We start from the raw sequence: 14530 nt of genomic DNA, 5'->3' as shown, positions 1-14530 counted from the left end.
CAACATTGTAAAGTTTAAAAGGCCAAATAGTGTGTTTTGTCTTTATACATCATTTGCACTCTGCAATGACTCTAAAACATGGTGAAGGTAAATAAAAAGGAGTTAAGTTCCGTTAAGTTTTTACTGTGGCTACTGTCAGGGCCTGTGGTAGCTCATGAAGATGCGAAAAAGACTTGTGTTTAAAGATAATTCTTTCCCCCATATGAACAAAAATAAACACATACATGCGCAGATGTTGTCTTGAACAGGATGACATGCTGAAGCCTGCAGACCGCAGTTGTCACTGACTTCACTTACCACAGCCTCAGATCATGCAAAGACCAAATTGTAGGCCACACCCCCAGCACATTTTGTCTCCTCTACCGGCTTCAAGAGGTCGACAGTCAATGCTCGGTTTCTGTGCCGTTCTCATCACCTTCCACTTTGCTCTCCATCCATTTGTCCTTTAGATAGACTCCTGCAGGGATGGCGGAGCTGGAGGGCTTGGAGTTCGGAAAGTCAGACTTTGTGCTTCTAGACGAGGTCACTATGGAGCAGTTTATGGAAAATTTGAAGTTAAGGTAAGAGTGAACAGTTTTAACACTAAGTTGTGGTGTGTAAAGAGACTCAATGGACATTACAGCTTATATTACAAAGAACCTGATAAGACAACAGTAAACAAGGCCTTCAAAAATTGGTGTTGACATTGAGTGTTTTAAGCGTTAACTCATTTTGGGAACTCTGAAGCTGTGATAAAGTCATTTTTGTTTGTAGAACTTGCCCATTAGAGTAAGTATGTTTCACTGTCAAAAGTGAGTAACTGAAGTCTTTTTGTATGGTTTTAGAGTCTTTGATTTTGACCACTCCCTTCTTGGTAGAAAAAAAATGCTGTGACAAGAAAATATCTTTATAAGAAAAAAGTGGAGAGGAAAGAATGCGTCATATTACTTTTGACTTTCCCGCTCATAGCTGAGACATCAAGTCGCTAACATCAACAGCTTAAGAGACATAACAAGAAAATAATACATCTTATCTTGTCTTACAACAGCTGATCATAACCAGCCAGTTGAATCTTAGCAGTTCTGATGATGAAATCAAGTCTCTAGTTCTCCTTTCCTTTAACATGCAGCATTTGCTCCATCTGTGATCTGTGATGTCATTGGTTAAACTGGGTAGAATCAGATGACATTTTCACTAGACTTTATGAGTGTTGCATAGCCTACTTGTTTTGTCTGTCACAGATTCTTATGCCTCTGAAACACTAGGAAAAAAAAAACCCTTGTCCATTCCTTGTCCTTTTGTGTGTTTCATCAGCTTTATGGCCATGCCTCATGTGACTGTGCTACACTACTTTGTCTGAACTAATTGATTTTTGTGTTGAATATGCTGGTTTTTATAAGCTAGAATGACCAGTGCATTTAACTACGGACAGACATCTATGCATTGTACGCCAGGAAAGATAAGTGTTTTAGTTGATATGCTTACTTAACCAAGATCACACTGTATTTTTTGTTGGAAATTCAGAAAGTGAGTCATCTTGAGCCCCATTACACTTCCTGTTCTCACTTCCCAGCCCTGTATCACTTCCTGCTGAATATGGGCGTGCATTACATTGAGAAACAGACAAGTTATGACACTTGTTTCCACTTACATTTATATTTACATTCATTTAGCAGACGCTTCAATCCAAAGCGACTTACAAATGAGAACAATAGAAGCAGTTAAACTAACAGTAGGACGACAATATGCAAGTGCTATGACCCTTCTCAGTTTAATCCATGTAAAAAAAAAAAAAATTAAAAAAAAAAAAAGAATAGAAGAGAAGAGAAAGTGTTAGTATTACTGGACCAAGTGCTGGCAAAAAAGATGCGTCTTCAGACGTTTCTTGAAAGTGGCTATGGACTCAGCAGCCCTGGTTGAGTTAGGCAGATCATTCCACCAGCAGGGAACAGTCATGGTAAAGGTCTGAGAAAAAGAGAATTTGTGCCTCTTTGAGATGGTACCACAAGACGTCTTTCACTTGCAGAGCGCAAGTTTCTGGATGGCACATAAGTCTGAAGTAATGAGTTTAGGTAAAAGGGAGCAGAGCCAGTGGTTGTTCTGTAGGCAAACGTCAGTGACTTGTATAAAATTTAAATTCATCACTAATTGTATTATGGCATTTGATATCAAGGTTATAAAATGAGATGTGGTATATGATGTTTTAATATGTTAATCCTGACACAAAAACTGTCACAATTATTGATCGTCTAATGGAGCTTATTCGATTTAATCACAGTTATGACATGGTTAAGAAATGCCATCAAATGTCATAATCTGTGAGGAAAGTAAATATTATTATATTATATGTGACCCTGAATCACAAAACCAGTCACAAGTCGCACGGGCATATTAGTGGCAATAGCCAACATTGTATGGGTCAAAATTATCGCTTTTTCTTTTATGCCAAAAATCATTAGGATATTAAGTAAAGATCAAGTTCCATGAAGATATTTTGTAAATTTCCAACCGTAAATATATAAAACATTTATTTTTGTGAGTGAATGCAGTACAATCACGAACATAAATGGACAACTTTAAAGGCGATTTTCTCAATGTTCCGATTTTTTTGCACCCTCGGATTCCAGATTTTCAAATAGTTGTATATCGGCCAAATATTAGTCCTATAATAGCAAACCATACAATGGAAAGCTTATTTATTCAGCTTTCACATGATGGATACATCTAAATTTAAAAAAATTGACCCATGTGAATTTTTTTTGTGGTCCAGGGTCACATATTAGTAATTTTCACAGCATTAAAGTTTATCATATGGGCATATATTATTATTATTTTTATTATTACATTACATGTTATTCCAAGTAAAATTCCAATTACACTGTAAGGGACATTCATCAGTGTATGTTTTTCTTAAACCTCTTGGTATGATTTATGATTAATTGAATCCCACCTCACCTTACAGTAATACTCAACGCATTCATCGTTTGTTTTTTAATTTGTCTGTTCGGACACCAGGAACTAAACCAAACCAGCACATATGATGCTAACAATGAGTCTTGTTAAAGCTATTTCTGATTGTTCTTTGACACCTGCATATTTTTCACAGTATTGTTTGTTGTTTTCAGGTTTGAGAAGGGCCGTATCTACACTTTCATTGGAGAAGTAGTGGTGTCAGTCAATCCGTACAAACAGTTAGATATCTATGGGAAGGAGGTCATTGAGGACTACAGGGGCAGAGAACTGTATGAGAACCCACCTCACCTGTTTGCTGTCGCAGATGCCGCTTATAAAGCCATGAAGAGACGAGCCAAAGACACATGTATCGTCATTTCAGGTACAGCAGCGACTAAACACACTCACTGCTGAATAAAACAACAGACACTGGTGTTATGAGCATTCCTCAAAGACACAGGCCAGAGGTCATTCATCCTTTTCAAAATGTTACCATGATCAAAATAGATAAACAGGAGATTATAGACCCAAGCCCAACACAATCCACAGTGAAAATATCTAATATTTAACCCTGTAAAATATCACCCTGCTGAAAAATCATAAGGTATGTTTTGCATGCTGGGACCAGTATGGGATGCTGGTTGCTGGTTTGCTGGTCACCAACATGGGAATCAAAAGTGCTGGTGGACCAGGTACACCAGTTCAGTTTTGCTTGATAAAAACATGATGGTTCACCAGCTAGACCAACACTATGCCAGCTCTAACCAGCATAGCAGCCTTGTCATCGTAATAAGATGATATTCAAATGCTTAGTTTTATGATCAAAACTATGTAGAGTTTGGGGGGCAAAACATATAATGCAATGCAATTCAATGATGATTGAGAGATGTACAAAAGTCTGATGTATCATATATTTTATTCTATGATTTTTCTAAAACATGATGTATGCCTCATCAGGTAAAGTTAAGTTGCTTTAGTCCAGTAAGTGTTCATCTTGAAATATTACTAACATTTACTTTATAAAAAAAGTAGTAATGTACAGTATGACCTAAAAGGGGACGTTCTTACAATTATATTAAAAGGCCTTTTACTTACTAAAAAAGTATAAACTATCAATCAGACGACAGAGGGTAGACATGTATTCTACATGTAGTAGATTGTGTACAACAGGTTTTTTCATTAAAGTATCAAATATTATACAGTATGCAGTATTATTCTTTTGAGTTATTACATATTTTAACACACAACAGGTTTTAAAAGTATTTACCTAAACCCTAATTAAAAACAACATACAAGACTCTCAGTGGTTCTCAAAATTTTTAGAGTGATGTTACCCCCAGACAGAGGCTTTTAACATCCTTCTGCGTTCCCCCTCTCTGCAGTTACACCTTTTTCAGTAAGGGACAATATTTGCCCCCTTAAATCGATTTTTCCAGTGCATTTTTTACCTTTACAAATACCTTTATAAAATAAATAATGCTTTACATTTTTAAAAAAAAGTTCAATAAAGAAATATGCGATGATGGTAAAAACCGCCAGTAGGTGGCGACAAGTCACGGTCTTTATGAGCGAATCATCGAGTCATTCACTAATTCAGTAATGAAGCAAGTGGCTGTAATTATGAATGAATCATTGACTCATTGAGATTTGTTAACAAACACTGTTGTGGCTTTTGTTGGAGCTATTATTTTGTTGCAAAAAATACTGGCAATACTGTGTTTAAAATTAACATCACTTAATATAAATACCTTTCGTTTGTTGAACTGTTGTAGAAAATCAATGTCACATTTGGATATGTGGATATTTGTATAATGTGATCAACATTAAACACAGGAACTCACTCAGGATGTTTTTGTATCAAAGAGAGTTTTAATCTAAAATCAATCTCTATATTTGTTCTTCATGCTAGTAAGTGCTAAATCCCCACTGTTACAAAGGCACAATTGTTGAGAACGGAAGTATAGCGTGATTTGCCAAGGCATAATCTGCACGCAACCTATGCACGCTGCAAGTGTGAATGCAGTCAGTTTTGACAGCAAAAGATGAGTTAATTTGACCGGATGTCATGTATTTATGGCATTTTACCTGCTAGAACACGCTAGATACACGCTCGGCTTTAATGTTATTTTAAAGGGATAGTTCACTTTGAAATTAATTTTTGATATGTTTTAGCTTACCTCAAGGGCATCCAAGATGTAGGTGTCTTTGTTTCCGCAGTAGTTTCAATTTTGATATTTTTAGGTCAAACCGTTCTTGTCTGTCAGTCATATAATGCAGGTCTATGGTCACTGTCTCAAAACACAAGCACAGAGTCCAAATTAAAACAATTCCCCATCGTCCAAATGAAACAATTCCCCATCATAAGTACACATTGATGGCCTAAGACACGAAACGAGCGGTTTGTGTGAGAAAACGAACAGTATTTATATAGTTTTTAGCTCTTGAAAACAGCACACGTCCAAATGGTCTGACGGCGCGGGCGAGTATAGATGTATACATAGATGTCGCCTTGGCTACGGTTTCGTTCCAATGAACTGCAGTAGCGAAGGCGACATCTGGTGTATACATCTATACCCGCATAGATATATACACTAGATGTCGCTTTGCTACGGTTTCGTTCCAATGAACTGCAGTAGCCAAGGCGACATCTATGTATACATCTATACTCGCCCGCGCCGTCAGACCATTTGGACGTGTGCTGTTTTCAAGAGCTAAAAACTATATAAATACTGTTCGTTTTCTCACACAAACCGCTCGTTTCGTGTCTTAGGCCATCAATGTGTACTTATGATGGGGAATTGTTTCATTTGGACGATGGGGAATTGTTTTAATTTGGACTCTGTGCTTGTGTTTTGAGACAGTGACCATAGACCTGCATTATATGACTGACAGACAAGAACGGTTTGACCTAAAAATATCAAAATTGAAACTACTGCGGAAACAAAGACACCTACATCTTGGATGCCCTTGAGGTAAGCTAAAACATATCAAAAATTAATTTCAAAGTGAACTATCCCTTTAAAGTGGGGTAGGCTACAATTAAATGAACGCAGAGGTGTAAAATACTTGAGTAATTTTACTTGATTACTATTATTTTTGGGGATTTTTACTTTACTTGAGTACAATTAAAAATCAATACGTTTACTTCATTAAATTTTTTAAGAAAAAAAAGTACTTTTTACTCCTTACAATTTTATTTACAGTATATTCAAAAAGTACTTATTTTTTGGAGATAACTTCATTCTATTTTTCCTTTCTATTACCAAACCAATTGAATTGCGCTGTTGCCCAGTGTAATTTAAATGTTATTTATTCTGCCAATGAGATTCGTTTTCACATTCCATGAAATTGGTCAGACATGTTCATTGGTCCTTTGGAAGTGACGTCATGTCGCATCTATTACCACAAGAAAATGGAGGAAGAACGTGATTCAGCTGGGCGAACACAGTCCAAAATCAGCCACAGGATCAAGAGCACCCGTGGCCGTACCTTAGCGAATTCTTTTCTTTCAGTGCATACTGGCATTAGATAGTCTTATAGTTTGATAATTAAATACAATTAAATACATACAGTTCTAAAGCAGGATAAAACCCTGTATGTAGTTTATTCACTTCATGTTTTTAGAGATTAAAAGCTTAAACAAGAATCTGTAGTTTTCATTCTTGCTGTTACTTTTACTTCTTTAATGCTCAAGTACAATTTTAATGTGGTACTTTTTTTACTTTTACTCAAGTATGATTCTGGCCAGATACTTTTACTTTTAATTGAGTAAAATTTTCCCTCAGTATTTGTACTTTCACTTGAGTAAAACTTTCCCTCAGTACTTGTACTTTCACCTGAGTAAAATGTTCCCTCAGTACTTGTACTTTCACTTGAGTAACATTTTTGAGTACTTTTTACACCTCTGAATGAACGGCAAAACTCAGCATTTTGAACCCAGTTTTAGAACCACTGCTCTAGTATACTGTTTTTAATCAGTAGACCACTTAGTAGCTACACTATCATTTAAGTCAGACACCTAGACGGGCCTATATAAAATCTTATTTTTAGACTATTGTAATATACTATTGTATTGCTGCTTCATTTCGTTCATACTACTTCCATGATGCTTAAACACACCTATAGCACTGTTATGATCAGAAGTTATACTGTGTGATGAACCATGTATGTACAGTCAGAAAGTTTTTCTCGGGTGCCTCTGATGGGGAAGAATAAATCTGATAAACAAAGACTTTACTGTATGGATTAGACCGTTTCAAATCTCCTTGTGTTTCAGGTGAGAGTGGAGCAGGCAAGACTGAGGCAAGCAAATACATTATGCAGTACATTGCAGCTATCACCAACCCTAACCAGAGGGCAGAGGTCGAGAGGTCAGTATCCTGGAGACATTGACAGAGCTGGATTTTCAGGGCTAATGCTCTGGGGCGCGTTTCCCGTGCCAACTGTGATTGCAAGTTATGTCGTTATACCAACAAAATTCAACGGAACTTGTGACCATAGTTGGCAAACGATGCTTTTGGGAAACACACCCCAGAATAGGTTTTACATTTAATTACAAATAAAATAATTGTATTGCTTTTATTACCTATTCAGATTTGTATGACAGATTATTTGAAGAGATAATAGGCTTTCAAATGTTCATGTTTACAGACTATTTTTTAGAAATAAAATTATTATTGTACTCTTATGTGCACTGACAAACACGCAGACTTTTTTATACATAAATGATTTTTGCATTTTACTGTATTTGCATCCCACCACAGTGTGAAGAATGTGCTCCTGAAATCTAACTGTGTGTTAGAGGCCTTTGGAAATGCAAAGACCAACCGCAATGACAACTCCAGCCGCTTTGGGAAATACATGGACATCAACTTCAACTTTAACGGAGACCCCACAGGAGGACACATCAACAACTACCTGCTGGAGAAGGTAAGAACACATCAGTACTGTAGTACAAATTAAAGGTCATCATGAAAATGACATCTGAACATGGAACTTGACTTTGACACTTAAAATAATAAAAGACAAATTGTTAGTTTTGAATGTGGTGATTTTATAAAAATAAAATAAAAATCTGATAGGACTAGGGCTGTGTTATAATGTGCAGATTATTGTTGACCTTTGCCTGGTTTACTCATCCTGTTAAAGTTCATCCCATGTGCCGACGGGATGTGAAATGTGAAACAGAAGTTTCAATAGTCTTTTCTTCCCTATTGTGATGCATATCTGAGTGAAACGTAGGGTTGTAACGATATTCAAACCGAACCAAAAACAGCAATAGACCATGCACCCACGGTCGTATCGCGATACTCTCATGGCGCGCCCCCGCCAACTGCTACAGCCTAGCCCTGGCCCATAGTTGAGGCCTATTGACCTCACTCTACCTTATGACACAAAAATGTTTTTTTCTTCCTTGACATTTGATTAAATAGTGATTAGGGGTGTAACGTTACACGTAAATTTGTAGCCTACCGCGAATGTTCGTGGCTGTGCTCAAGACGAATACAGCCACGCCACCGATAATAAGCTTCGAGTTTTGTTACTTTCGATAAGAAACAAAGTGTCATTTTTTTAAATGATGTCCATTTTATCACGAAATTCAAACAATAAATGCCGTTTTGACGCTCTTTAATGTGGCGTGACAGATCACTAATAGTGTTCTATTAGGCCTATCAATCACTCAGTTTAAGCAGCGCGTGAGGGCGTGAGTGAACGCGATCATCTCTTCCTAAGTTATGACGAAAGGTATAGTACAACTTACTGAAACGTATCTCGTGTAATCGAGACAGCTTCACAATATCACGCAGCATAACATTTACCTCAGGCAAGTCATTCAGTTCCCACAACTTGTTAATCAGCAAGAGACATTATTTGATAATATGCTGTGAATCTCATGTGAGTGACAGGTTGTCTCTCCCTCGTTCCAGTAAACACGTCGTCTGAGAAGAGGTGTCACTGCAAAAGGGAGAAGTTATTTTGAAGAAAGATTATGACAGCACACATTTTAGTAGGCATAATAATGATTTGCAAAAAAACGAAATCATTTATAAGGCAGTGGCTATTTGCACTTAGTGTAAATGGCAGCAAAAAAAAAAAAAATGTTCTTTTCTATTTTATTTGCACTAAGTAAATAGCTTTACATTTTATTGCTATTTATATTATTTATAGATACTATTTGAGATACTGTTTGGATCTCCGTGTATTGTAGTAGGGTATGCAACATATTCAGTGTAACATTCAAAATAAAACTGCTTAGTTTTTGTGCTATTTATATTAAAAGTGTACTTTTTTTGGTCTTTGGAGGGTTGTAACACAAATACAATGCTGCATTTACAAAAAAAAAAAAAAAAAAAGATTATTTCAAAATGAAATAATATTATGTGTTCTACTGATGTCACTCTGTAAGGCGTTGTATTTTTTTAGATTATGTGGGTCACCAATACTGTGTAATGCAGAAGAGGCAGTTAACACAAATACTGTGCTCTATTTACAGTCAAGAGTTGTTCAACAGCAGGAGGGAGAAAGAAACTTCCACTCATTTTATCAGGTGAGGTCTTCTGACAGGATATGGTAAATGAGATTATAATTTTACTCAAAAGTGCCAACTGCAGCTAGAACTGTTTTTAAATCTTCAACAGATCAACATAATGTCTTTGTCATAAATGTTTATGGCGTATTAAGATATGTGTTAACGTGATGTGTGGCACCTGTGCAAACCAAATTTCCAAAGGGATGAATAAAACTGAACTGAGCATATTTTATGTGTTTATGCAGGTGTTACGGGGAGGGTCTGATGATTTGCTGAAGTCCTTGTATCTGCAGAGAGATCCCGCAGGATATATCTACACCAGTCAAGGAGCCTCTGTCACACTTGTACGTACTTATCCCACATACTATAGCTCTTCTATAGAGTTTTTAGTTGTTTTTTCTGTCATCCCATGAATTACTATTGTGAAATATGCCAAACACTTTTACATTTGTATTATTCACTTTGTTTTAATGTATCTAAGTCTCTCTTTTTCTCTCTTTGTTTTTCCAAATCATCTTCACAGGCATCCAATAATGACTCCTTATGTCACAAAGCTGTGATGGCAGCTCTAAAAGTGATTGGCTTCACTGCCGAAGAGATCAGCTCCATCTACAAGATCCTCAGTACCATCCTACACCTGGTCAGTCCCACACTGCATGCTGTGGAAGATTGTTTTCTACTGTTTTTCTGATTGTAGTTTATAATTTGCTGTAGTAAGTCAATGTTTAAAGTAGTGGTCCTCAATGTTTTTGACTCCAAGGCCCCCTTTTGTCAAAAAAAAAAAAAAAAAAAAAAAAATTGAAGGCAAAATCATAAAATAAAATAATTATAAATAGTACATTTTCATAATTCCAATAACTGAATGCTGAGTGTTCTTCATGATTTCTACTTTTTTTATAGCCAATGAATTTACATGACTTTTCTAGTTTGTGATTACAGGGTTTTGTATTAACATTTCACTGTTAAAAAAAAAAACACCTTCCTGCCTTATATTTAAGTAAAATCAACTTAGCTGTGTAAGTCATTTCAACTTAAATTACATTAAACTGAATTAAAAAAATTGATAAATAGTTGAATCTCGTATAACTTAATAAAGTTTAAAATGGCTTAATCTATTTTGATGAGTTGAAATAATGTAAAAACGTATGTTGTCGACTAATTGATCATGTAATTTTTTAGTGTTTTTACAAAAAAATAGCCGTTTGTACGACTTCTACTTCTAATAGATAGATAGATAGATAGATAGATAGATAGATAGATAGATAGATAGATAGATAGATAGATAGATAGATAGATAGATAGATAGATAGATAGATAGATAGATAGATAGATAGATAGATAGATAGATAGATAGATAGATAGATAGATAGATAGATAGATAGATAGATAGATAGATAGATTGATTGATTAATTGATTGATTGATTGATTGATTGGTTTTAGTCTTGGAAGTGGCCCTGGACCCCTAGTTGAGAACCACTGGTTTAATGGCCTTGCAATGTTATTGTTTCAGGGTAACCTTCAGTTTAATAGTGATGGTGAACATGTCGTACTTGTCGGAGAAGAAACAGTGAAGCACATTTCTGAGTTGACATCCACAGAGCCTGAGAATGCCATAAAAGCGTTTCTGTACCGCACAGTGGCTACTGGGGGTGGTGAGGTCATCGAAAAGGGGCACAACGAGCAGGAAGCTAACTATGGAAGAGATGCTTTTGCTAAGGTATTGTCCCCTTTCCTGCAAAAAGGTCTCCTTGTTTGTGACTCATCCATCATCTAATAATTTTTAATTGTAAAAATTCTAATTTTCCTTTGAAATATACCAGTTTAATGTAGTATGTATTGCAGCAGAAACAGCTCATTACAAAACTTCATCTGACATCAAAGGGATGAATATATATTCACACATGAACTCCCACATTACATCAACAATATCTGTTCAATGCCAGGGTGGAAAATGTCAAACTTTCAACTGTTTCCACTTGAAGTGGTCCTTGGGGGAAAATACAGTTATAAATGTTGGTATGATGACCTCTTTAATATGTCTGCTGTATTATATGTACATAATAATATGTTGTCATTCTGGCATGGTTTTCATTTTTAGGCTTTATATGAGAGATTATTTGCGTGGATAGTGGGTCGTATCAATGATGTTATTGAGGTGAAGGACTACAATCCTGCCCTGCATGGCAAAAACACTGTTATAGGTGTGCTGGACATCTATGGCTTTGAGATCTTTGACAACAACAGGTCAGCATCATTTATGCATTGTGTGCTTATTAACCCTGTAAAGCGTACTCTATCTATCATATTTGATACACACATTTTTAAGGCCTCTAAATCCTCAGCATCATAAATTTTCCTGAAAATCTGCTTCTGACGTCCGATTGATTTCTTATACTTTTTAAGCAAGTAAAACAGACATCCCAAGTCTCCCGGAAGTTCCGGGAGTCTCCCGCATATTGATAGCGGCTCCCTGATACCCGCAAATGAGTTAAAATCTCCCGGAATCTAGAGCGAGCGAGCCAGAGCGCGCGTGCACAGCAGAGAGGGAGAGGGAGCGAGAGACCTTGCGTGTGTGCGCACGTAAGATAGAGAGCATCTGATTGGCCTGTTTCGGTAAATCAACCAATCAATTGTCAGTGTGGGCGGGTTTTATCGCTTCTCCCGAACCGAATTAATCAGTTCAGTGTATCTAGAAACAGGAGCGCCATGGCAACGGGAGAGTGCCACAAAAAAACATGCAAAAAACGAAAGTATAAGATACATTTTACGGCAGACTACATGAAAGTGTACCCCTGTCTTATAAGAGTAAAACATAATGATAGTCTTGCACGCTGTAAAGTTTGTAACAGTGACTTCAGCATTGCCCATGGCGGGTTAAATGATTGTAAAAGACATGTTGAGGTGAGTTCAACAACTTTCATTTCATTCATGTGCATATTAGCCTATTCCTTAGACCTGTTTAAAGCTGCAATGGAATATAAATAAAAGCAGTTTACATGAATAGTATAAGCAGCTTATAAATAGTAAAAGTAATCTACAAATTGTAACATTATGAACAAATAAATGCATAGGCCTATAGCCTATAGACATTATGTATTATGCTTTTATATATTTTAGGGACAACAACTCTGTGGTGAAATGTCATATCCTTGTCCTCCTTCCATTTTTCAACTTAGGTTTACTTGATTATCTATAAAATATTTTTTTAGACAAATAATGTTAAATTGTGGGAATCAAATATGATACATCAGGCTTTTGAGGAATGTTTATTTGTATATATATATATATATAAGTATGTCAGGCTCTGCAGGGTTAATATTGCTTTGCAGTAAAATTAATGCAAAATGTTACTTTTTTGAGTGGTTTTAGTGGTTCATTTTTTTTCTTATCCATGTCATGGCCGCAGCTTTGAGCAGTTTTGCATTAACTACTGCAATGAGAAGCTACAGCAGCTCTTCATTGAGCTTATTCTACGACAGGAGCAGGACGAGTATCAGAGAGAGGGTATCACATGGCAACACGTGAGTATAATGCACAACAATAAAACATATTGAACCTAAAATATAATCCATGCACATTTTCTCTAAATTGGACTTTTCCTTCTCCTCTAAATTGGACTTTTCCTTCTCTCAGATTGAATACTTTAACAATCAGATCATAGTGGATTTAGTGGAGCAGCCTCATAAGGGGATCATCTCGGTCCTGGATGAAGCCTGTCTCACTGCAGGGAAAGTCACAGATACCGTTTGCCTGGAAAGCATGAACAAAAAGCTGGGCCAGCATCCTCACTACACGTCCCGGAAAGTAAGCACTCAGAACAGTCATTCATTCCTTCTTGCCTCAGTAATCCTCAATCACATCACATAAGCGGACAGTTTTAGGCCTGTCATGAATTATGGAGCAAAACTGCAACCTCATTTAACCTCATTGTCTGACTTGAACTGCACTGCTGCAGTTTGGCAGCAGGGTCAGAAGGGGGCAGTACTGTTTCACAATACATGCACATAGAAACAAAAACACATGGAGTTTGATACCTGTTGATGCCATGAAACTCAGACTAGTCTTTTCTCTCAGCTCTGTCCCGCAGACAAGACCATGGAGTTCAATCGAGATTTCCGAATCCGACACTACGCGGGTGACGTTACGTGAGTGTTTTAAAGTCCTTCATATGACAAGTGCAGTTGATGATGGGGAGCTTGAAATACTACTAGTACTACTCACTTCAACAGCTGTGACAAGCTTTCTCAAGCAAGTGTGCAGTGAAGAAAATGTCAGCACTCAATCTGAAACTTGTGTATTGTGAAGAACACATAACAGCTATAGTAAATAAGTTGACACATAAAAAGATCAACCGTATTGTACCACAATGATCTGTCATTCAGTCCTTAAAGACAAAATGAAAATTGACAACACATTTTAATTTCATAATGTGACAAAAAAATATATAAAAAAGTAAAAATATATATGTATTAAAAAAAAAGGACAGGGCTTGATTTTATCCATCTGGATTTGATTGGATCATGAAAAGTTGAATATGATTTTATTGGTTAATTTCACCTGCCCACAAGGCAAACATCAATAAAAAAAGAAAAATATTTACCATCATAACTCATAAATAAGCTATTAAATCCTTTTTACTAGCCCTTGCTATGTAACCATTGAAATCTGAAACTCATAATTGAAAATTTCTTGGGCCTCATTTATAAAACGGCATACAATCAGATTTGATTCTAAATGACATTTATACTCCATTAAGTGAGGGACAAATTTGGATTAATAAAGGCAGAAACTGATGTGGAAATGTACACCATTTGAGTTTTTAGTGTTCTTATGCCAGTAATTAGGTTAATCTGTTGTTTATACAAATTTAAAGATAAATGGGCAATCACAATATGCATTAATATAATTAAATGCACAAATGAGCAACATTTTTACTGCTTTGTGATAATTACAGTGCTGAAACTAATTCATTTTCTAAAAATAATAATTTTAATATATGGCTACACACACACAGACAGACACGTTGTACAGAAACTGGGCCATGCCTAGTGCACATTTTTCCAAGAGCA

At 36.2% G+C, this 14530-nt stretch overlaps 1 protein-coding gene across 1 annotated transcript in view; it reads left to right on the top strand.

Annotated features, from left to right (window-relative positions):
- Nucleotides 1-364: 364 nt before the first annotated feature.
- The window catches only part of myo1g (myosin IG), a 52086-nt gene continuing 37920 nt past the window's right edge, over nucleotides 365-14530 (top strand). The window contains exons 1-12 of the mRNA XM_081377124.1: nucleotides 365-560; nucleotides 3105-3313; nucleotides 7208-7301; nucleotides 7695-7860; nucleotides 9425-9478; nucleotides 9706-9804; nucleotides 9984-10100; nucleotides 10972-11178; nucleotides 11560-11705; nucleotides 12868-12982; nucleotides 13095-13265; nucleotides 13536-13606. Coding sequence (XP_081233250.1) covers nucleotides 466-560; nucleotides 3105-3313; nucleotides 7208-7301; nucleotides 7695-7860; nucleotides 9425-9478; nucleotides 9706-9804; nucleotides 9984-10100; nucleotides 10972-11178; nucleotides 11560-11705; nucleotides 12868-12982; nucleotides 13095-13265; nucleotides 13536-13606 — 1544 coding nt within the window. The 5' untranslated portion in view covers nucleotides 365-465. The remainder of the gene's footprint in view (nucleotides 561-3104; nucleotides 3314-7207; nucleotides 7302-7694; nucleotides 7861-9424; nucleotides 9479-9705; nucleotides 9805-9983; nucleotides 10101-10971; nucleotides 11179-11559; nucleotides 11706-12867; nucleotides 12983-13094; nucleotides 13266-13535; nucleotides 13607-14530) is intronic.

This window comes from Scardinius erythrophthalmus (genome assembly GCF_964197995.2).
Source record: "Scardinius erythrophthalmus genome assembly, chromosome: 10".
Classification (NCBI taxonomy): domain Eukaryota; kingdom Metazoa; phylum Chordata; class Actinopteri; order Cypriniformes; family Leuciscidae; genus Scardinius; species Scardinius erythrophthalmus.
This window is presented reverse-complemented; position numbering and strand designations above follow the sequence as displayed.